This window comes from Symphalangus syndactylus, chromosome 14 (genome assembly GCF_028878055.3).
Source record: "Symphalangus syndactylus isolate Jambi chromosome 14, NHGRI_mSymSyn1-v2.1_pri, whole genome shotgun sequence".
Taxonomy (NCBI): Eukaryota; Metazoa; Chordata; class Mammalia; order Primates; family Hylobatidae; genus Symphalangus; species Symphalangus syndactylus.
In genome coordinates this window covers 10,877,794-10,900,003 of record NC_072436.2, presented here as the reverse complement: position 1 = coordinate 10,900,003, position 22,210 = coordinate 10,877,794, and the positions used below count along the sequence as shown (strand labels likewise).

The following is a 22,210-nucleotide window of genomic DNA, read 5'->3' as shown; positions in this document are numbered from 1 at the left end:
ATTTAAACGTTTGAGTTTAGACCAGCTGCAGTGGCTCATGTCTGTAATCCCAAGGCTGAGATGGGCAGATCACTTGAGGTCAGGAGTTCGAGACCAGCCTGGCCAACATGGTGAAACTCTGTCTTTACAAAAATACAAAAATTAGCCAGGCGTGGTGGTGAGTACCTGTAATCCCAGCTACTCAGGAGGGTGAGACAGGAGAATTGCTTGAACCCAGGAGGTGGAGGCTGCAGTGAGCCGAGATCGCACCACGGCACTCCAGCCTGGGCGACAGAGTGAGACTCCGTCTCAAAAAAATAAAATAAATAAATAAATGCTTGTGTTTAGTACAAGAAAGTTGATTATAAGAATTAACTCTGGCCGGGCGCGGTGGCTCACGCCTGTAATCCCAACACTTTGGGAGGCCGAGGCGGGTGAATCACCTGAGGTCAGGAGTTCAAGACCAGCCTGGGCAACACAGTGAAACCCCATCTCTACTAAAAATACAAAATTAGCTCGGCGTGGTGGTGGGCGCCTGTGATCCCAGCTACTCGGGAGGCTGAGGCAGGAGAATCACTTTAACCCGGGAGGTGTTGGCTGCAGTGAGCCGAGATCATACCATTGCACTCCAGCCTGGGCAAAAAGAGCAGAACTCTGCCTAAAAAAAAAAGTCACGTAAGCCCTGAGCCGACCCAATGTTCCTTACTATTATAAAGACATACTAGAAGAAAGCATAAGCAGGCACAAAAGCATAATCTTAAAAGACTAAAAGACAAAACTAATACAAGCAAACCACACTTGTGACCTAGTGGCAGGACTGATTTCTTAGGGATGAATTCAATCTTTTGAGCCTCCCCGTTCTCAGAGAGGGGACTAAAGCCTCCCACGGCTCTCTAGCAACCCTTCTGGCTGACTGCAGGGAACGCAGGGGATGCGCAAAAGTAAAGGAACGGAAGCAAGAAAACAGGGTCCCTTCCCGAGAAAAAAGACGGAATCTTGAAATGAGAGAAAACGAACAGCACGAAAGGGAAGAAACCTCGAAAAATTACGCCAGAGTGGGGACTACAAGGAGGAAGTGGAAGTAGATTAGAAAAAAAGGGGGGGGTGGGGGGAGGAAGGGGCAAATGACTAGCATTACACAAGCATTTCGTGTCCCTAGTGGAATGGACAGAAGTAGATAGAGAGGGAAGGAAATAACTGGAGAAAGAGGGGTAAGAAAGCCAAAATAGACTAATGCTAATTTCTCTCATGTGTCTGACATTTCTGAAAGTCAACAACATCAAGAAGAGACAGACCTCAAGTGCACTTCAGTCCCCTGCAAAATGCACTTTCATAGCGTTTGAAGCCAGCCTTGAAAAACTTTCCAAACAAGCCATAACTCATATGTGGCTTACAATCAGAGAGGGCGCGCTGCAAATGAAAATTACCAGCGCCCGCTCTCGCCGCAATCCCTCCTCGGTGCAGTCCAACCTGCTGCTGCTGAATTTTTCTTGACAAATGTTTTTCAAATAGTTTTTTTTTTTAAGTGTCAGAATAAAGGTATCTCCCCCGGCTCCAGCAGCAAACGTTCTACCCCAAGGTGGATTCCCGCACAAAATTAAGCTCAAAGACGCCAAGAGATGGTGACGTGGTTGCCGTGCAGGTCGAAGGCACATCAATCACCACAGCTGCAGCCCACACCAGTCCCCCACCACCAGGCTCAGGCAGACTGACTCAGTCGGCGTTCGGCCCGCCTGGGCTTCCCGGGCCCCTTCCGTGCAAACCCTCCCGATGAAGGCAGGGGACTTCGCCAGGGAACCCCGACCTCTTCCCCCGGACTGCCCAGAGCCGAGGGCCGGAGGAGGACGGTCCCCAGGAAGGAAGCGCCCCAAAAGGGGAAACGTAGAGTCCGGAGCCCCGTGGATTCCGCTCCACGTCCCAAGCCTCGCCGCCCTGACGCGAACCCCGGGGCCGGTCCCGGTTCCCCCGGGGCCCACTCCCGGGGTAGAGCGGAGAGGAAAAGGCACCAGAGAGGCGCCGAGCGCAGCCTCCCATACTCACCGTGGCGCAGCTGCTCCGCTCAGCGTCCGGCCCGCCCCTCCACAACGCTGCGAGCGGCCGGCGACCCCAAGGCTGCTCTGCGAGGGCAGCGCTTGCTCCCGCCGCCGTCACCGCCACAGGCACAGGTTCTGCCACAGCCGCCGCCGCCGCCGCCCGGTCGCCGAAGCAGCAGTGCCTCCTCGCTTCCGCTCCCTGTCGGTGTCCCGCGAGAACTTCTCCACGAGGCCCCGCCCCGCCCCGCCCCCGCGAGACTTTCCCCGGCGGAAAAGGCCCAGAGCGCAAGCGCTCCTCCTCGGCCGGGCCCCTGCAGGTAGGGAACAAGCTAGGTGTCAGGGCGCATGCGCCAGACCGCCCCGCAGCAGGTGGCCTCGGCACGGCTCCGCCCCCGGGTCGCCGTAACCCTCTCGGTGCCAGAGCGGGTAAATGACAGCTTAGCCCTGAAGGACTCTTCCCCCGTCTAACCACTTTCTTTTCCTCTTCTACCAAACCTAGGCAGTTGGATGGGTAGGGGCTGGGGGGAGGAAGAGATCTTCCAGAATGAAGCACTCCAAATAGAGGACCAGGTCTTAAAATATTTGAGAATACTGTCCGTACAAACTCTGCAGTGTTGAATGGTGAGTTTGTTTGCTCATTGATTGAATCACTGCAGAGTTTGTACGGACCGGATTCTCAAATATAGGCCGAACACTGTGCTGGGTATAGAACAGAAAGCTTGGCCCTTAAGGAATTCACGGTCTAGGAAGTAGAAGAAAAATAAATAATGCCATAAGTACTGTTATAATTATTTGGAGTTTGCTGAGGAAGCTAAAAAGATGGAGGAGGGACTGCTACACTGCCCATTGCAGAAGAGCCTTCACAGACGTGATGCGGTGATGTCTGAGCTGAGTCTTGGAGGATGAGTAGGAATTTGCCAGGCAGAGAAGCCAGAGTAAGGGCATTTCAGGAAAAGGGAATGGCACGTAAGTACAGAGGCTAAGTACAGAGGAACGGAGGCGTGAGAGAGAAAGTCGTGTTCTGTGCAGTGCTAAGTAGTTCAATTCCTGTATGAGGCCGGTGAGTACGGGGGAGTGGCAGAAGATGAGGCTTGGAGAAATAATTCTTATTTTTCAGTTCCCAAAGCTCTTCCAATTAAAGGATAGAACAGAACACACCTAGTGTTAATATGCCTTCTGGAAGCCAACAAAATAGCGCTGAGATGAGAATAACCAAGCATCTGATTCTATAGAGAAAATAAGCCCATTGAAACACAGAAAATGAATTGTTCTTTCACCAAGTATTTATTGAGCATCACCTGTGTGCAAGGGGCTCTGCAGGGTCAACGACCAACCAGATGAAGCTCCTGCTTTCAGTCTTTGTAATCTAGAGTTGCCTAATCTGTAAGACAAGCAGTTGGCCCCAAGTGCCACTGAACTACACACAGGGATGGCTGAGGAGGGAGCCAGTACTTGGTGCTGAGCTAATCAAGAAGGATTTGGTTTGAACGGCAAAGTGAAAGCAGGGAGGAAAGAGGAAAGAGTAATGGAATCAGCCATTTTTTTTTTTTTTTTGAGACGGAGTTTCGCTCTTGTTGCCCAGGCTGGAGTGCAATGGCGCACTATCTTGGCTCACCGCAAGCTCCGCCTCCCGGGTTCAAGGGATTCTCCTGCCTCAGCCTCCCAAGTAGCTGGGATTACAGGCGTGTGCCACCACACCCGGCTAATTTTGTATTTTTAGTAGAGATGGGGTTTCTCCATGTTGGTCAGGCTGGTCTCGAACTCCTGACCTCAGGTGATCCACCCACCTTGGCCTCCCACCGTGCCTGGCCTTTTTTTTTTTTTTTTTTTTGAGACTTGCACTGTTGCCCAGGCTGGAGTGGAGTGCAGTGGCATGATTTTGGCTCACTGCAACCTCCGCCTCCTGGGTTCAAGCATTCTCTCACCTCAGCCCCTCAAGTAGCTGAGATTACAGCAACCTGCCACCACACTTGGCTAATTTTTGTATTTTTAGTAGAGACAGGGTCTCGCCATGTTGGCTAGGCTGGTCTCGAACTCCTGACCTCAGGTGATCCACCTGCCTCGGCCTCTCAAAGTGCTGGGATTACAGATGTGAGCCACCACTCCTGGCCATCAACCAATGTTTTTGATTAGCCCAAGCCCCAGGAATTGGGGGGAAGAGTGATGAGAGAGAGGGGCCAAAATGCAAAATGCATGGCTTAGGTGTCATAGTCAAGTGATGGGCAACCTCTGAAGGTTTCTGAGCAGCAGGTGTCTGATATGAGGTGAAAATAACAAAAGGACCCTCTATTTACCACTTGATGCATACTTAAGTCATAGCGCCTCCACAGGGTGGGTAATATCCCCATTTTACAGACTTGGAAACTAAGTCTTAGAGAGGTTAGTAATTTACCCAAGGAAGCCAAAATTTAGTAGACCTAAGATTTGGACTAAGCCTGTCTTGTTCTAAAATCCACATTTTTTTCCTGCACTATGCCACTTTGTTCTAAAATAGCAGCCAGAAAAAAAAAATAGAAATGGAAGGGAGGGACTTGGCTGCTAAGCAGAGAGGAAGACATGAGGGAAGAGTTGCAGTTTTTTGTTTTGAGTGGGCCTGGATAACGGAGAGAACACAGAAATTTGCCAGTCAAGAGGCATAGCTGACTGGAGGGGGCGGGCACAGAGAACAGGAAAGAGCAGGTGAGGAGACGATTGTAGGGGTGAAGGGAATTTTTCCCTTCCACTCTGACAGTTTGAGTCTGCTGAAATACACTGGCAATAGATTAACAGGAGAAAGCGCATACAAATTTACTGATATGCAGTGTGCATGGTTACCATACAGAATATGAGACTCAGAGAAGAGCCAGGTGGCTGAAGCTTAAAGAGCACCATCTTTACAGAGGAGAGGGAGATGAGGGGAGGCTGGCAATATTGAGAGGTAGTCAATGATTTTTAGGGAAAAGGAATGAGCCCAAACAATGCCTGGGACAAAGTTCCTCTGAGCTCTGGGAGCTGGAGGTTGTGACAAATTTCAGGAAGGTGAGGTGCAGGACTTCACTGTAAATAAAGGTTGTCTTACTATGCAGATAAAGTCTCCTAGATAATCTCAGCTGTCCTCAGGAGAATAGACGAAAAGTCTGTTTGGATGTGGTGACAACTTTTGGTCTTTTTTCTTCTCTGGTAGTTAATATTTCCTGGTTATTTGATGAGAGTCCTAGGGAGGAAATTTTAAGACAATTGCATCTATTTTTTTCTTTTCTTTTTTTTTTTTGAGATGGAGTTTCGCTCTTGTTGTCCAGGCTGGAGTGCAATGGCGTGATCTCAGCTCACCAAAACCTCCGCCTCCCAGGTTCAAGTCATGCTCCTGCCTCAGCCTCCCGAGTAGCTGGGATTACAGGCATGTGCCACCATGCCTGGCTAATTTTGTATTTTTAGCAGAGATGGGGCTTCTCCCTGTTGGTCAGGCTGGTCTCAAACTCCCGACCTCAGGTGATCCACCCGCCTCGGCCTCCCAAAGTGCTGGGATTACAAGTGTGAGCCACCGCACCCGCTCTTTTTCTTTTTTTTTTTTTTTTTTTTTTTTTTGAGACGGAGTCTCGCTCTGTCGCCCAGGCTGGAGTGCAGTGGCGCAATCTCGGCTCACTGCAAGCTCCGCCTCCCGGGTTCACGCCATTCTCCTGCCTCAGCCTCTCCGAGTAGCTGGGACTACAGGCGCCCGCCACCACGCCCGGCTAACTTTTTGTATTTTTAGTAGAGATGGGGTTTCACTGTGGTCTCGATCTCCTGACCTCGTGATCCGCCCGCCTCGGCCTCCCAAAGTGCTGGGATTACAAGCGTGAGCCACCGCGCCCGGCCCCCGCTCTTTTTCTTTCTTTCTTTTTTTAATGGATCCCTTCACAAATTTGCATGTCTTCTTGCTCATGGGGCTATGCTAATCTCTGTATCATTCCAATTTTAGTATATGTGCTGCCAAAGCAAGTACACAATTGAATTTCTTTTGGTTTCTCAGTCAGCTAAGGGAACTTTCAGACAGCCCCTGCATGCACGTGGGGTGGTGAAACAAGACTTTAAAAAGTCCTTGGTTCTGAGGCAGCTTGTAAGTCCTTCCAATTTCCTTTCATTCAAAAGTGCTCAGAATGCCAGAGGAGCATACTTTGGGGTATCATTCTCTGAGCCCCGACATGATGATGACTCATTTTTAGAAATGCAGAATTCAGCATTCCGGGAGACATGCAGGTGGAAATATTCAGTATGCTGTTGAAAAGTTTGACAAGCTGGGTGCAGCATTCTCTTCTGTAATCCCAGCACTTTGAGAGGCTGAGGCAGGTGGATCACTTGAAGTCAGGAGTTTGAGACCAGCCTAGCCAACATGGTGAAACCTCATCTCTACTAAAAATACAAAAATTAGTTGGGCGTGGTGGCACATGCCTGTAATCCCAGCTACTCGGGAGGCTGAGGCAGGAGAATTGCTTGAACCCAGGAGGCAGAGGTTGCAGTAAGCCAAGATCATGCCACTGCACTCCAACCTGGGTGACAGAACCAGACTCCGTCTCAAAAAAAAAAAAAGAAAGAAAAGAAAAGCTTGACGTATTCATTCATTCTCTTCGCCAACGTTAACTAAGCATCTATTCTCTTTGTTTGTTTTTTTTGTTTTTGAGACAGGATCTCACTCTTGTCACCCAGGCTGGAGTGCAGTGGCGCAACCTCAGCTCACTGCAGCCTTGACTTCCCAGGCTCAGGTAATTCTCCCATCTGAGTCTCCCAAGTGGCCAGAACTACAGGTATGTGCCGCCACGCCCAGCTAATTTTTTGTGTTATGTATGTATGTATGTATGTATGTATTGAGACAGGGTCTCACTCTGTTGCCCAGGCTGGAGTGCAGTGGCACAATCAGGGCTCACTGCAGCCTCAACCTCTTGGGCAAGAGATCCTCCTGCCTCAGTCCCCCAGTACCTGGGACAACTGGCACGCACCACGACGCTTGGCTAAATTTTTGTGTTTTTAGTAGAGACGGGTATCACCATGTTGGTTAGGTTGGTCTCAAACTCCTGGGCTCAGGTAATCTGCCCGCCTTGGCCTCCCAAAGTGCTAAGATTACAAGCGTGAGCCACCACGCCCAGCCTAGAGCATCTACTCTCTAGAGAGGAGGGCAACCCTTCACAGAGTCTGCAGCCTGAAGGGGAAGACATGTCTCTGAGAATTTGACCAGGATAGTGCTGGTGGCTTTGGAAGCATACAGCAGGGGACCTGACCTCATCCACTATGAGAGAAGGCAGAGGAAGTGGGCTTTAAGCTGAGACCCTGGTTAGCCTGAGAGGAAGAAAGGATACAGCAAGTGTGAAGGCCAGACAGTAAGCGAGGATGTAAGGAAGCCAATAGCTGGGACAAGGAAGGATGTGTGGCATATGGGCTCGTGAAGGGCTTTTGCTTTTCTCTCTCTCTTTTTTTTTTGAGATAGGGTCTTGCTGTATTGCCCAGGCTGAAGTACAGTGGTGTGATCACAACTCACTGCAGCCTCAACCTCCTGAACTCAAACAATCCTCCTGCTACATAGCTGGGATCATAGGAATGCACCACCGCCATGCCTGACTAATTTTTTTTCTTTTTTTTTTTTTTTTGAGACAGAGTCTTGCTTTGTCACCCAGGCTGGAATGAAGTGGCACCATCTTGGCTCACTGCAACCTCTGCCTCCCAGGTTGAAGCAATTCTCCTGCCTCAGCCTCCCCAATAGCTGGGACTACAGGTGCACGCCACCACGCCCAGGTAATTTTCGTATTTTTAGTAGAGATGGGGTGTTACCATGTTGGCCAGGCTGGTCTCGAACTCCTGACCTCAGGTGATCCACACACCTCAGCCTCCCAAAGTGCTGGGATTACAGGTGTGAGCCACTGCGCCCAGACTAATTTTTTTATTTTTTGTAGAGAAGAGGAGTCTCACTTTATTGCTAGCCTGGTCTTGAACTCTTGATCCTCCCACCTCAGCATCGTAAAGTGCTGGGGTTACAGGCATGAGCCACTGCACCCATGTTTCATTATTGCTAAAGACTTGAGACTTGACTGTATGGAATACTGAAGCAGGAGTGGGCCATGGTCAAATTTTTATCTTCCAAATATTTTGTCACTCTGGCTGCAGAGTAGAAAACCAATTGGAACTAAGACATTTATCATCTACTGTCTCAAGTCCCTTACAAGGCTCTTAAAGATCTGGCCCTTCCAGCCAGTGCCACCTTCTCAGTCTCCAGCAACACATACTCCACCAATACTAACCCACTTGTGGTTTCCGGAAGGTGTCATGATCCTTTGAGTGTCCATATCTTTACACATGCAATTTCCTCTGTTCAGTTGGCCTTCTACCCTTCCTCTAGGTCCCCAAGTCAGCTTTCTTCTTCAAAATTTCCATGGTAGGTCGGGCACGGTGGCTCACATCTCACTTTAAGAGGTGGAGGTGGGTGGATCAGTTGAGCCCAGGAGTTCAAGACTAACCTGGGCAACATGGTAAAACCCCACCTCTACTAAAAATGCAAAAATTAGCTGGGCAGGGTGGCAAACACCTGTAGTTGGGAGCTACTCAGGAGGCTGAGGTAGGAGGATCATGAGCCCGGGAGGTGGAGGCTACAGTGAGGCATGATCGTGTCACTGCATTCAGCCTGGGCGACAGAGCAAGACCCTGTCTCAAAAAAAAAAAAAAAAAATTCCCACCATACCTCCAATCTCATTGCATCATGAATCATTCACTCATTCTCCCCGAGCCCTCCCCCCTCAGTGGTCTACAAGCTCCCTAACAGACAGGGTCACCTTTTCACATTTGTATTCCCAGTACCCAGCACAGTGCATGCAGTGAATAAATGGATGGATGGATGGATGGATGAATAATAAAGGCTGACCAGAGACTGAAATGTGGCTGCTTTTCTGTGCCGTGGTGATATTTAAAGCTAAGGAAGTGGGTGAGATCTCAGAAAAGAGTAGATGCCTAAGAGAACAGGAAAAAAAAAAAGTTACGTATTTCCTTTTAAAATACACCATTGATAAAAACAGACATTGAGTATGTCCATGTAAAAGTATATGCATGGGAACCAGATTTGGAAGGGAACATTTAAAAGTAAAAATAATATGTGTTAAAATGGTAGGCTCGTGGGTGACTTATTTTTAAGTCAACATTTGTTATATTGTCTTTTTGATAAATTTTTTTTTCTCACAGACACAGTCTCAGAAATTTGAGACAACGTTGCCCAAGATCATTCCACACCGAGAAAAAAACACATTAGAGGCAGCGGTGTTTTGAATAGGTGCGTGGCTAGTGTTAAATAATGGAAAGAAATTGGAATAAGAGGCAAGTTGTAAAGTAAAAGTCACACCCTGGTATGAAAACCTGTTGCCACTGTAGCGAAACTTGCTAATTAGAAACCGGCTCCATCAGTAGCTTCAGAATGCACAAAATCACCAAAAAGTCTCTGTTTTCCTCGGGGGTTTTTAGTCGTTGGAAAGGGCGTCGGGCTTTGTTTTCTGTGAGTTACGAGGCTGCCACCTGCAGGTAAAATCTGGACATTGCCCTGAAATTTACCGAACCTTGGGTACAAACCTGGCCTGACAGTGAGCCTCTTTCCCTTGGGACCTGGCTCAAGACCCTCTCAGGGTCATCCTGAGCCCATATTTCCAAGCTTCTCTTTAGTGGGAAAGCACTAGATACCCAGTAACAGCCAGTGACAGCCTAAAATTGGGCATTTGAAATTCTATGCTCCCTTGCCCAATTGATCTTGGAGTTCTCATCTAGAATTTCCTTCACTTAAGTTGTGAGCCAAGTCTGTGTACTCCTCTCAGGCTTCCAGTGTTCCCTCTGATGCTGAGTTTAGCAATGAGACCAAGTGCTGTGACCCCTCTCCAACATCCTGGCCACCTTTTCCTTGCTTCCTTCCTTCCTTCCCTCCCTCCCTCCCTCTTTCTTTCCTTCCTTCTTTCTTTCTTTTTTCTTTCTTTCCTTTTCTTTCTTTTTTCTCTCTTTCTCTTCTTTCTTTCTTCATTTTCTTTCTCTCTTTCTTCCTCTATTCCTTTCTTTACCTTCTTTCCTTCCTCTCTCTCTCTCTTTATCTCTCCCTCTTTATTCTCTCTCCCTCTTTCTCTCTCTCTCTCTCTGTCTCTCTCTTTGAGACAGAGTCCAGTTGCCCAGGCTGGAGTACAGTGGCACGATCTTGACTCACTGCAACCTCTGCCTCCTGGGTTCAAGTGATTCTCCTGCCTCAGCCTCCCAAGTAGCTGGGATTACAGGCGCCCGCCATCACGCCCAGCTAATTTGTGTATTTTTAGTAGACACGGGGCTTCACCATGTTGGCCAGGCTGGTCTCGAACTCCTGACCTCAGGTGATCCACCTGCCTCGGCCTCCCAAAGCTCTGGGATTACAGGCATGAGCCACCGCACCCAGCCTTCTTTCTTCCTCTTTTTTTCTTTTCTTTTTTCTTCTTTCTCTATTTTTCTTTCTTTCTCTCTTTCTTTTCCTTCCTTCCTTCCTCCCTCCCTTCCATCCCTCTCTCCTTCCCTCCCCTCTTTCTTTTCCTTCCTTCCTTCCCTTCCTCCCTTCCCCCTTCTTCCTTCCCTCTTTTTTCTTTCTCCTTCCTTCCTCCCTCCCTCCCTCCATCTCTCTCTCTCTTTCTCTCTTTCCTTCCTTCCTTCCTTCCTTCCTTCCTTCCTTCCTTCCTTCCTTCCTTCCTTCTCTTCTTTCTTTTCTCATGGTCTCACTCTGTTTCCCAGGCAGGATTGCAGTGGCACAATCTTGCCTCACTGCAGCCTCAACCTTCCCTGGGCTCAGGTGATCCTCCCACCTAAGCCCCCAAGAATAGCTGGGACTACAGGTGTGCACCACCACACCTGGCTAATTTTTGTATTTTTTGTAGAGATGGGGTTTCCCAGGTTGGTCTTGAATTCCTGGGCTCAAGCAATCTTCCCACCTCAGGCTCCCAAAGTGCTGGGATTACAGGAGCCAATGTGCCCGACCTCCTGGCCCCATTTCTGTCACCTGACCTGACCCATGCAACCATCCTTCCTGGGTGGCTGCTTAACCTGCTAACTAATCATCCTGGTCCCCTCCAAGACATCATCTATATTGGAACCAGAGTGGACTTCCTAAAACACAAATAGAATGGGGGTGGGGGTCACAGATAAGGTCCCAAATTCCTCAGCATGCCCCATATGTCCCTCCATGGCTGGCCCCTGATGAAAACTCCAGCCTCAACTCCTTTTTTAAAAAGTTGTAAGTATCTTCTACAAATGGCCTCAACTCTTAGCCTAACATCCTTTTGAATTCTTTGTCCCCACTCTTTTGAACTATTTACAGTTTCTTGAATAGCTCCATAACTCTTTTACCTTGTGCAGACTACTCCTTTGGGCTCAAATGCCTCCTCTCCTTGCCTTCCCCATCTTTAGCTGGCTCCTATCTGTCCTTCACCACTTAATTCAGGAGCCACCTCCTACAGGAAGCCTTCCCAGATGATCTGGTTCCTCCAGTGTATTCTGGTAACACTCCATCTTTGTTCTTTTCATAGCAGTATATGTTGGTATTATGGCTGAATTGTATCCTTGTCCCCAAAATCCATATGTTGAAGCCCCATCCCCAGTACCTAAGAATGTGACTGTATTTGAGGCTAGGACCTTTAAAGAGGTGACTGAATTAAAAGAAGTCTATTGAGGCCAGGCACGGTGGCTCACACCTGTAATCCCAGCACTTTGGGAGGCTGAGGTGGGCGGATCACAAGGTCAGGAGATCGAGACCATCCTGGCTAACCCGGTGAAACCCCGTCTCCACTAAAAATACAAAAAAACAGCCGGGTATGGTGGCGGGCGCCTGTAGTCCCAGCTACTTGAGAGGCTGGGGCAGGAGAATCGTTTGAACCCGTAGGCGGAGGTTGCAGTGAGCCGAGATCATGCCCCTGCACTTCAGTCTGGGCAACAGAGACAGACTCCATCTCAAAAAAAAAGAAAAAAGAAAAAAAGAAAAGAAAAAGAAAGGCTGTTAGGCTGAATCCTAACCCAATCTGACTGGTGTCCACTTAAGAAGAAGAGATTGGGGCCGGGCGCGGTGGCTCAAGCCTGTAATCCCAGCACTTTGGGAGGCCGAGGCGGGCGAATCACGAGGTCAGGAGATCAAGACCATCCTAGCTAATATGGTGAAACCCCATCTCTTCTAAAAAAAAAATACAAAAAATTAGCTGGGCACGGTGGTGGGCACCTGTAGTCCCAGCTACTCAGGAGGCTGAGGCAGGAGAATGGTGTGAACCTGGGCAGTGGAGCCACAGCCATAAGGCCTCAGAAAAAAAAAACCTGGCCAGGTGTGGTGACTCACGCCTGTAATCCCAGTACCTTGGGAGGCCAGGGTGGGCAGATTGCTTGAGGTCAGGAGTTCAAGATCAGCCTGGCCAACATGATGAAACCCCATCTCTACTAAAAATACAAAAATTAGCCAGGCGTGGTGGTGGGCGTCTGTAATCCCAGCTACTCAGGAGGCTGAGGCAGGAGAATCACTTGAACCCGGGAGACGGAAGTTGCAGTGAGTCAAGATTGTGCCACTGCCTTCCAGCCTAGGCAACAGAGCAAGACTGTCTTGAAAAAAAAAAAAAAAGAAGAAGAAGAACAAGGAGAAAGAGAAGGAAGAAGCAGAAGGAGAAGGAAGAAGAAGAAGGAAGAAGAAGGAAGAAGGAGGAGGAGGAGAAGGAGAAGGAGAAGAAGGAGGAGGAGGAGGAGAAGGAGAAGGAGAAGAAGGAGGAGGAGGAGGAGGAGAAGGAGAAGGAGAAGAAAGAGGAGGAGAAGGAGAAGGAGGAGGAGGAGAAAGAGAGGAAGAGGAAGAGGAAGAAGAAGAAAAGAAGAAGGAAAAGAAGGAGAAGAAGAAGGAGAAGAAGAAGAAACCAAACCTGCCAACATCTTCATCTTGAACTTGATTTTAAAGATTTTAAAATGCTCAAAATTGTGAATTTTGTTATGGCAGCCCTAGGAAACTATCATCTACTCACTTGTTCCTCTCCCCTTTAGACTATGAGTTCCTGAAGCGCAGGGACCATGTCTTGTTTTTCTTGGCTCACCACATCTAGCCTAATGCCTGGCAAGAGCACACTCCAGTAAAAACCAAATGACTGGCCAGCTTAGGCATGGCAGGAGGACAGAAGGAACCATGAAGAAAAGTAAATGGGCCAGGTGTGGCAATCACGCCTTTAAGCCCAGCACTTTGGGAGGCTGGGGTGAGTGGATCACTTAAGCCTTGGAGTTTTGAGACCAGCCTGGGCAATATAGCAAGACCTTGTCTCTACAAAAAGTACAAAAATGAGCCAGGTGTGGTGTTGCGTGCCTGTAGTCCCAACTACTCGGGGGGTTGAGGTGGGAGAATCGCCTGAGTCTGGGAGGTTGGGGATACAGTGAGCCATGATCGCACCACTGCACTATAGCCTGGGTAACAAAGTGAGACTGAAAGAAAGAAGGGGCTGGGCACAGTGGCTCACGCCTGTAATCCCAGCACTTTAGGAGGCGGAGGCAGGTGGATCACCTGAGGTCAGGAGTTGGAGACCAGCCTGACCGACATGATGAAACCCCATCTCTACTAAAAATACAAAAATTATCCAGAGGTGGTGGCACATGGCTGTAATCCCAGCTACTGGGGAGGCTGAGGCAGGAGAATTTCTTGAACCCGGGAGGCGGAGGTTTCAGTGAGCCGAGATCGCACCACTGCACTCCAGCATGGGCAACAAGAGCGAGACTCCATCTCAAAAAAAAAAAAAAAAAAAGGAAAAAGGGAGGGAGAGAGGAAAGGACGGAAAGAAAGAAAGAAAGAAAGAAAGAAAGGAAGGTGAGAGAGAGACAGAGGAGATGAAAATGTTTCAAAGGGGGCCAGGCATGGTAGCTCACGCCTGTAATCCCAGCACTTTGGGAGGCCAAGGTGGGCGGATCACCTGAAGTCAGAAGTTTGTGACCAGCCGGCCAACATGATAAAACCCTGTCTCTACTAAAATTACAAAAAAAATTAACCGGGCATGGAGGTACATGCCTGTAATCCCAGCTACTCAGGAGGCTGAGGCAGGAGAATCGCTTGAACCTGGCAGGCGAAGGTTGCAGCAGTGAGCCAAGATCGCGCCACTGCACTCCAGCCTGGGCAACAGAGGGAGACTGTACCTCAAAATAAATAAATTAATTAAATTAAATAAAGGAAAAAAGAGGCCAGGCGCGGTGGCTCTCACCTGTAATTCCAGCAGTTTGGGAATCCCAGGTGGGTGGATTGTCTGAGGTCGGGAGTTCAAGATCAGCCTGGCCAGCATGGTGAAACCTTGTCTCTACTAAAAATAAAATAAAATAATTAGCCCAGCATGGTGGCAGGTGCCTGTAATCCCAGCTACTCAAGAAGCTGAGGCAGAAGAATTGCTTGAACCCAGGAGTCAGAGGTTGCAGTGAGCTGAGATCATGCCATTACACTCCATCCTGGGCGACAGAACGAGACTCTGTCTCAAAAAAGAAAAAAAAAAAAAAAAAACTTCAGATAAGCAAATGGACTCTGGTCCTGACAGCTCCCTGCAGCGATGCCAGGGTCAGTTCAGAGGACCCTGGCCTTTCTCTTTTCCTTCTGTTTCAGTTTTCACATCTCTTTTTCCTTAGCACACACTCTGCCCATTAAGGAGATGAAGTCAGTTCCATTTTGGCCATGAGCTAAAATGCAAGTAATGCATCCAAAGGGTGGAAATTTCCTCTGTGTTCCTATGCCTACAAGAAAGAAGCATTAGCAACTTTAGCAACTTAATACTAGGAAGTCTCTCCAATGTTGATTTTTATAAAATTAAAAATATTTCAGGCCAGAAGCGGTGGCTCACGCCTGTAATCCCAGCAATTTGGGAGGCTGAAGTGGGCGGATTGCTTGAGGCCAAGAGTTTCAGACCAACCTAGGCAAACTAGCAAGGCCTTTGTCTCTACAAAAATTCAAAAAAATTGGCCGGGTGCGGTGGCTCAAGCCTGTAATCCCAGCACTTTGGGAGGCCGAGGCGGGCGGATCACGAGGTCAGGAGATCGAGACCATCCTGGCTAACACGGTGAAACCCTGTCTCTACTAAAAATACAAAAAAATTAGCCGGGCGTGTTGGCGGGCGCCTGTAGTCCCAGCTACTCGGGAGGTTGAGGCAGGAGAATGGCGTGAACCCGGGAGGCCGGGATGCGCCACTGCACTCCAGCCTGGGGGACAGAGCAAGACTCCGTCTCAAAAAAAAAAAAAAAAATTCAAAAAAATTAGCTGGGTATGGTGGCATGCACCTGTGGTCCCAGCTACTCAGGAGACTGAGGTGGAAGGATTGCTTAAGCCTGGGAGGTTAAGGCTGCAGTGAACTGTGATCATGGCACTGCCTGGGTGACAGATCAAGACCCTGTCTCATAAATAAATAAATAAATAAATAAATAAAAATTTCAGTAGCCATGCATGGTGGCACATGCCTGTAGTCCCAGCTACTCAGGAGGCTGAAGTGGGAGGTTCACTTGAGTCCAGGAGTTCAAGGCTGCAGTGTGCTATGATCATGCCTGTGAACAACCATTGCACTCCAGCCTGGGTAACATAACAAGACTCCATCTCTACACCAAGTTTAAAAACCAATGCAAAATAAAAATATTTCACTGACAAAGTTTGTATATATTCAAGGTGTACATTGTGATGATCTATGTATACGTTGTGTAATGATTATCACAAATTAACACATTCGCCACCACCCATGCTCTGTGTCTGGCTGCTCTGGTGGGGCCTTGGAGAACCTTTATGTCGATACTCTGTATCTAACTGATCTGATGGGGACGTGGAGAACCTTTATGTCTAGCTCAGGGATGGTAAATGCACCAATCAGCGCCCTGTCAGAACAGACCACTCGGCTCTACCAATCAGCAGGACGTGGGTGGGGCCAGATAAGAGAATAAAAGCAGGCTGCTCGAGCCAGCAGTGGCAACCCGCTCGGGTCCCTTTCCACACTGTGGAAGCTTTGTTCTTTCACTCTTTGCAATAAATCTTGTTACAGGCCGGGCGCAGTGGCTCACGCTTGTAATCCCAGCACTTTGGGAGGCCGAGGCGGGCGGATCACGAGGCCAGCAGATCGAGACCATGGTGAAACCCCGTCTCTACTAAAAATACAAAAGAATTAGCCGGGCGTGGTGGCGGGCGCCTGTAGTCCCAGCTACTTGGAGAGGCTGAAGCAGGAGAATGGCGTGAACCCGGGAGGCGGAGCTTGCAGTGAGCCGAGATCACACCACTGCACTCCAGCCTGGGTGACAGAGCAAGACTCCGTCTCAAAAAATAAATAAATAAATAAATAAATAAATAAATAAATCTTGTTACTGCTCACTCTTTGGGTCCACACTGCTTTTACGAGCTGTAACACTCACCGCGAAGGTCTGCAGCTTCACTCCTGAGCCAGCGAGACCATGAACCCACCAGAAGAAAGAAACTCTGAACACATCCGAACATCAGAAGGAACAAACTCCAGACACGCCGCCTTTAGAACTGTAACACTCACCGCGAGGGTCCACGGCTTCATTCTTGAAGTCATTGAGACCAAGAACTCACCAATTCCGGACACACCAGCTACTCAGGAGGCTGAGGCAGGAGAATCTCCTGAACGCGGGAGGCGGCATTTGCAGTGAGTGGAGATCGTGTCACTGCACTCAGCCTGGGTGACACAGCAAGGCTCTGTCTCAAAAATATCCCCAAAATATTAAAATTTTAAAAAATTTGTTTTTGAGGGCCAGGTGCAGTGGCTCACGCCTGTAATCCCAGCACTTTGGGAGGCCAAAGCAGGTGGATCACCTGAGGTTAAGAGTTCAAGACCACCTTGGCCAACATGATGAAACCGTGTCTCTACTAAAAATACAAAAAATTAGCCGGGCATGGTGGCAGGTGATGTAATCCCAGCTACTTGGGAGGCTGAGGCAGGAGAATCGCTTGAGCGAAGGAGTTGGAGGTTGCAGCGAGCCAAGATTGCATCACTGCACTCCAGCCTGGGCAACAAGAGCAAAACTCTGTCTCAAAAACAAAACAAAACAAAAAAACCCCGAGAATTGTTTTTGAGACAGGGCCTCATTCTATTGCATGTGCTGGGGTTTAGTGCTGCAATCATGGCTCACTGCAGCCTGGAACTCCTGGGCTCAGGTGATCCTCCCATTTTAGCCTTCTAGGTAGCTGGGACTACAGGCTCACACCATCATGCTTTGCTCATCATTTTGTATTTTTTGTAGAAATGAGGTTTTGCCATATTGCCCAGTCTGGTCTTGAACTCCTGAGCTCAAGCAATCCACCCGCCTTGGCCTCCCAAAGTGCTGGGATTCCAGGTGTGAGGCACCACGACCAGCCAATATTAAAATTTTAAAAAATATTGATATCTGGCCCCATCTCAGATAAATCAGAATCTCTGGGGTTGGAGCCTAAACATCAGTATTTTATTTTTTATTTTTGAAGACAATGTCTTGCTCTGTAGCCCAAGCTGGAGTACAGTGGTGTAATCATAGCTCACTGAAGCCTCGAACTCCTGGGCTCAAATGATCCTCCCACCTTAACCTCCTGAGTAGCTAGGACTACGAGAGTGCACCATCACACCCAACTAATTCATTTTTTTTTTAATTTTTAGAAACAGGGTCTCACTATGTTGCTCAGTCTGGTCTTACAATCCTCCCATCTCAGCTTCCTGTGTAGCTGGAATTATAGGCATGAGCTACCACACCCTTAACATCAATATTTTAATAGACTATGGAATTGCTGAATTAGTACATTTTCTTTCACTCATTCATTCAACAAACACATACTGAATGTGCATTATGAGCCAGGCACACCACCAGGCACTAGGGATGCACGAGTGAATTAAAAAGGACAGGATTGGGCCAGGGTGCAGTGACTCATGCCTGTAATCCCAGCACTTTGGGAGGCCGAGGTGGGTGGATCCCTTGAGCTCAAGAGTTTGGGACCAGCCTGGGCAACATGGTGAAACCCTGTCTCTACTAAAAATACAAAAATTAGCCAAGTATGGTGGTGTGTACCTGTAGTTGCAGCTTCTCAGGAGGCCAAGGTAGGAGGACTGCCTGAGCCCTGGAGGTCAAGGCTGCAGTGAGCCAAAATTGCACCACTGCACTCCAGCCTGGGCAACAGAGTGAGACCCTGTCTAATAAATAAATAAATAAAAGGTCAGGGTTCCTGCCCTCTTGGAGCTTAATGATCATATGAGGAAAGGTGAACAACAAGCAACAAGCCAGTAAACAAATATGATTTAATTACGATTTTTTTTTTTTTTTTTGAGATGGAGTCTCGCTCTGTGGCCCAGGCTGCAGTGCAATGGCGCAATCTCAGCTCACTGCAACCTCCGCCTCCTGGGTTCAAGTGATTCTCCTGCCTCAGCCTCCTGAGTAGCTGGGACTACAGGCACCCACCACCATACCCAGCTAATTTTTGTATTTTTAGTAGAGACAGAGTTTCACGAGCTTGGCCAGGCTGGTCTCGAACTCCTGACTTCCGGTGATCCACCCACCATGGCCTCCCAAAGTGCTGGGATTACAGGGGTGAGCCACCACACCCGGCTTAGAAGCCTGTTTTAACCATCTAAGTGGACTTGAAGATGGATAAGGTGGCAAGAAGGTGGATTAGAGATCCACCTTGATCTCCGTTGGAGGCATTGGAGATGCCGTGGGTTGGATGAACTTGGGATATTACTGTAGGGAGAAAACACAGGTGGCAGGGTTGGAAGTGAGAGTGAGAAGCAGGACAACATCCAGGTTTACAGCTTGAGTGCTGGAGGACCGACCCAAGAGACACAGTGAAATAAGAACAGGATTTAATGTAGGAGAGACGGTTCCAGTGCCAGCCAGCTGGTTCCCAGTGCTGACTGAGGAATCTGTGACGTCTTGTCACTTGTTTGTGACTTAATTTCTTCATCTGGAAAAGTGTCGATAATAATATATCTCAAAACAGGCCGGGCACGGTGTCTCATGCCTGTAATCCCAGCACTTTGGGAGGCTGAGGAGGGTGGATCACTTGAGGTCAGGAGTTTGACACCAGTCTGGCCAACATGGTGCCAACATGGTGAAACTACAAATACAAAAAAATTAGCCGGGTGTGGTGGTGGGCGCCTGTAATTGCAGCTACTTGGGAGGATGAAGCAGGAGAATCCCTTGAACCTAGGAGGCAGAGGTTGCAGTGGGCCCAGATCATGCCAATGCACTCCAGCCTGGGCAACAGAGTGAGACTTCATCTCAAAATAATAATAACAATAATATATCTCAAAACAGAGTTGACATGAAAATGAAACAAAATAAGACAATGTATATTGGCTGGGCATGGAGACTCACATCTGTAATCCCAGCACTTTGGGAGGTCAAAGCAGGAGGATCTGTTGAGCCCAGAAATTTGAGACCAGTCTGGGCAACACAGTGAGATCCCGTTTCTCCAAAAAAAAAAAAAAAAAAAGCATATCAAAAGTGTTGTAGAATGTTACTATTTCTTTTTCTTTCTTTTTTTTTTTTTTGAGACGGCGTCTCGCGCTGTCACCCAGGCTGGAGTGCGGTGGCGCGATCTCGGCTCACTGCAAGCTCTGCCTCACGGGTTCACGCCATTCTCCTGCCTCAGCCTCCTGAGTATCTGGGACTACAGGCGCCCGCCCCACGACTGGCTAATCTTTTTGTATTTTTAGTAGAGATGGGGTTTCACTGTGTTAGCCAGGATGGTCTCGATCTCCTGACCTTGTGATCCGCCTGCCTCGGCCTCCCAAAGTGCTGGGATTATAGGCGTGAGCTTCCGCGCCCGGCCAACTGTTGTAAAATGTTTCCTAATTGACTGGGCGTGGTGGCTCACACCTGTAATCCCAGCACTTTGGGAGGCTGAGGCAGGCAGGTCATCTGAGTTTGGGAGTCCGAGACCAGCTTGACCAACATGGAGAAACCCCATCTCAACTAAAAATACAAAATTAGCCAGGCGTGGTGGCGCATGCCTGTAATCCCAGCTACTTGGGAGGCTGAAGCAGGAGAGTCAGTTGAACCCAGGAGGTGGAGGTTGTGGTGAGCTGAGATTCCGCCATTGCACCCCAGCCTGGGCAACAAGAGCGAAACTCCATCTCAAAAAAAAAATTTTTTTTTTCTTAATTATTACCTTTTAGACATTCTCAATTTTCCCTTTCTTCGTCTTAATGATTCCGCTTGGATCCACCATTGTCATAGTTATTAAAAGCTTCTCAGACTGTATCTTTTAGCTGTTCTCTCCTGAGCATACCTGTATTCCCAGTCACCCAATGATCTCAGAACACTTTGTAGATTATGACCATTATTTATTTTATTCTTCTTATTATTTTTTTTGAGACAGGGTCTCCCTCTGTCACCTGCCTTACCCTCTTTAGTAGCTGGGACTACAGGTGCGCACCACCACGCCCTGCTAATTTTTGTATTTTTAGTAGAGACAGGGATTCTCCATGTTGTCCAGACTGGTCTTGAACTCCTGGGATCAAGGGATCTGCCCACCTCGGCTTCCCAAAGTGTTGGGATTACAGGTGTGAGCCACTGCACCCAGTGCCTTAGAGCTTTATAGAAAAACTAATGGCAGGCCGGGCGCAGTGGCTCACACCTGTAATCCCAGCACTTTGGGAGGCCAAGGCGGGCAGATCACCTGAGGTCAGGAGTTCGAGACCAGCCTGGCCAACATGGAGAAACCCCGTCTCTACTAAATATACAAAATTAGCTGGGCGTGGTGCCACATGCCTGTAATCCCAGCTACTCGGGAGGCTGAAGCAGGAGAATCGCTTGAACTCGGGAGGTGGAGGTTGCGGTGAGCCAAGATGGCACCACTGCACTCCAGCCTGGGCAACAAGAGTGAAACTCCGTCTCAAAAAAAAGAAAAGAAAAGAAAAAATAATGGTCTGGAGCGGTGGCTCACGCCTGTAATCCCAGCACTTTGGGAGGCCAAAGTGGGTGGATCACAAGGTCAGGAGTTCGAGATTAGCCTGGCCAACATGGTAAAACCCTGTCTCTACTAAAAATACAAAAATTAGCCAGATATGGTGGCGGGCCCCTGTAATCCCAGCTACTCGAGAGGCTGAGGCAGGAGAATCACTTGAACCTGGGAGGCAGAACTTGCAGTGAGCCGAGATCGCACCACTGCACTCCAGCCTGGGCGACAGAGTGAGACTCCGTCTTAAAAAAAAAAAAAAAAAGAAAAAAAAAAAGAAAAAAAATGTTTTAAGGCCCCTTTACAGAGAAAACATGCCACTCCAGCCTGTAGCTAAGCAGGTGTACACCTGGTGGACAAGTGATTTACCCAGGACGATCACTGCCGAGGCCGGGATTTGGGAGCATTCAAACGTAACTCGGTGGTTTCGCATTTTACATGAAAGCATACTTCACGGTTTTAATTAGCAAGTGGAATAACTTCTACTTGCTCATGTTGTCAGCCCTACGTGTCGTCATCAACCACAGGGTAATTAGTGAGGGAAAGGATCAAGCGGCTTCTGTTGTGACAAGGAGTACAGCATTTCTAGGTGATCCTTACGTAGGCTGGAAAATCGGGCACTTCCCTTGGTTGCCATTAGATGTCACTCGAAACAGGCAGGGGCTTCCTCAGAGGCGGTTGTAGAACTCACTAATTGTAAAGGAATGCAGTCCTTTGGCTCCAAAAATGGATTCGACCTCGCTGCCCGGACTCGCCGCACTAGAAGTGCCAGGAAACGTTGTTTGATGGAGCATGGAGGAAATATCCTGTTGCACCATATGCAATGGAAACCCTATTTCCCTGGAACCAAAACAGAATTCAGGACCCAACAAGACTGCTCTCGCCCTCCCCCGCCAACCCCTAAATCTTGGTTAACCACAAGTTTCTTTTCTTTTTTTTTTTTTTGAGACGGAGTCTCGCTCTGTCGCCCAGGCTGGAGTGCAGTAGCGCGATCTTGGCTCACTGCAAGTTCTGCCTCCTGGGTTCACGCCATTCTCCTGCCTCAGCCTCCCCAGTAGCTGGGACTACAGGCGCCCGCCACCACGCCCTACTAATTTTTTGTATTTTTAGTAGAGACGGGGTTTCACCGTGTTAGCCAGGATGGTCTTGATCTCCTGACCTCGTGATCCGCCCGCCTCGGCCTCCCAAAGTGCTGGGATTACAGGCGTGAGTCACTGCACCCGGCCAACCACAAGTTTCAATTCTTTTTTTTTTGAGACGGAGTCTTGCTCTGTCGCCCAGGCTGGAGTGCGGTGGCGCCATCTTGGCTCAC

At 48.6% G+C, this 22,210-nt stretch overlaps 2 protein-coding genes and 1 non-coding gene across 7 annotated transcripts in view; 1 reads left to right on the top strand and 2 right to left on the bottom strand.

Moving 5' to 3' along the window:
• Positions 1–2,321, bottom strand: part of GRB2 (growth factor receptor bound protein 2) — an 89,241-nt gene extending 86,920 nt beyond the window's left edge. Inside the window, exon 1 of one of the 2 annotated variants that reach the window (XM_055240626.2) lies at positions 2,020–2,321. The gene's annotated coding sequence lies outside the window, so the exon portion shown is untranslated. The remainder of the gene's footprint in view (positions 1–2,019) is intronic. The other variant, XM_055240627.2, reaches the window with a different exon arrangement.
• On the top strand, positions 1,416–16,262 carry LOC134732409 (uncharacterized protein DKFZp434B061-like). 4 transcript variants are annotated; one of them, XM_063617246.1, is made up of 3 exons: positions 1,416–2,329; positions 6,654–6,772; positions 16,004–16,262. In XM_063617246.1, exons 1-3 carry the CDS (start codon positions 1,750–1,752, stop codon positions 16,028–16,030), a joined length of 726 nt encoding a protein of 241 aa, XP_063473316.1. In that variant the 5' UTR covers positions 1,416–1,749; the 3' UTR covers positions 16,031–16,262. The 4 variants fall into 4 exon arrangements, 2 of the variants coding, with proteins under 2 accessions (XP_063473316.1, XP_063473315.1); XM_063617245.1 differs by lacking the exon at positions 16,004–16,262 and adding an exon at positions 9,189–9,411; XR_010115528.1 differs by lacking the exon at positions 1,416–2,329 and adding an exon at positions 4,399–4,691.
• Positions 5,870–5,973, bottom strand: LOC129463290 (U6 spliceosomal RNA). The gene has a single exon (XR_008651089.1). It is a non-coding gene; the product is annotated as a U6 spliceosomal RNA (small nuclear RNA).
• Positions 16,263–22,210: the final 5,948 nt, after the last annotated feature.

Coding starts and splice junctions, on each gene's coding strand:
- LOC134732409 (XM_063617245.1), top strand. CDS start 1,750: ATGAAGGCAGGGGACTTCGCCAGGGAACCCCGACCTCTTCCCCCGGAC. Junction 2,330..6,653: donor CCTCGGCCGGGCCCCTGCAG/GTAGGGAACAAG, acceptor TTTTTGAGACAG/GATCTCACTCTTGTCACCCA. Junction 6,773..9,188: donor CCAAGTGGCCAGAACTACAG/GTATGTGCCGCC, acceptor TTTTTCTCACAG/ACACAGTCTCAGAAATTTGA.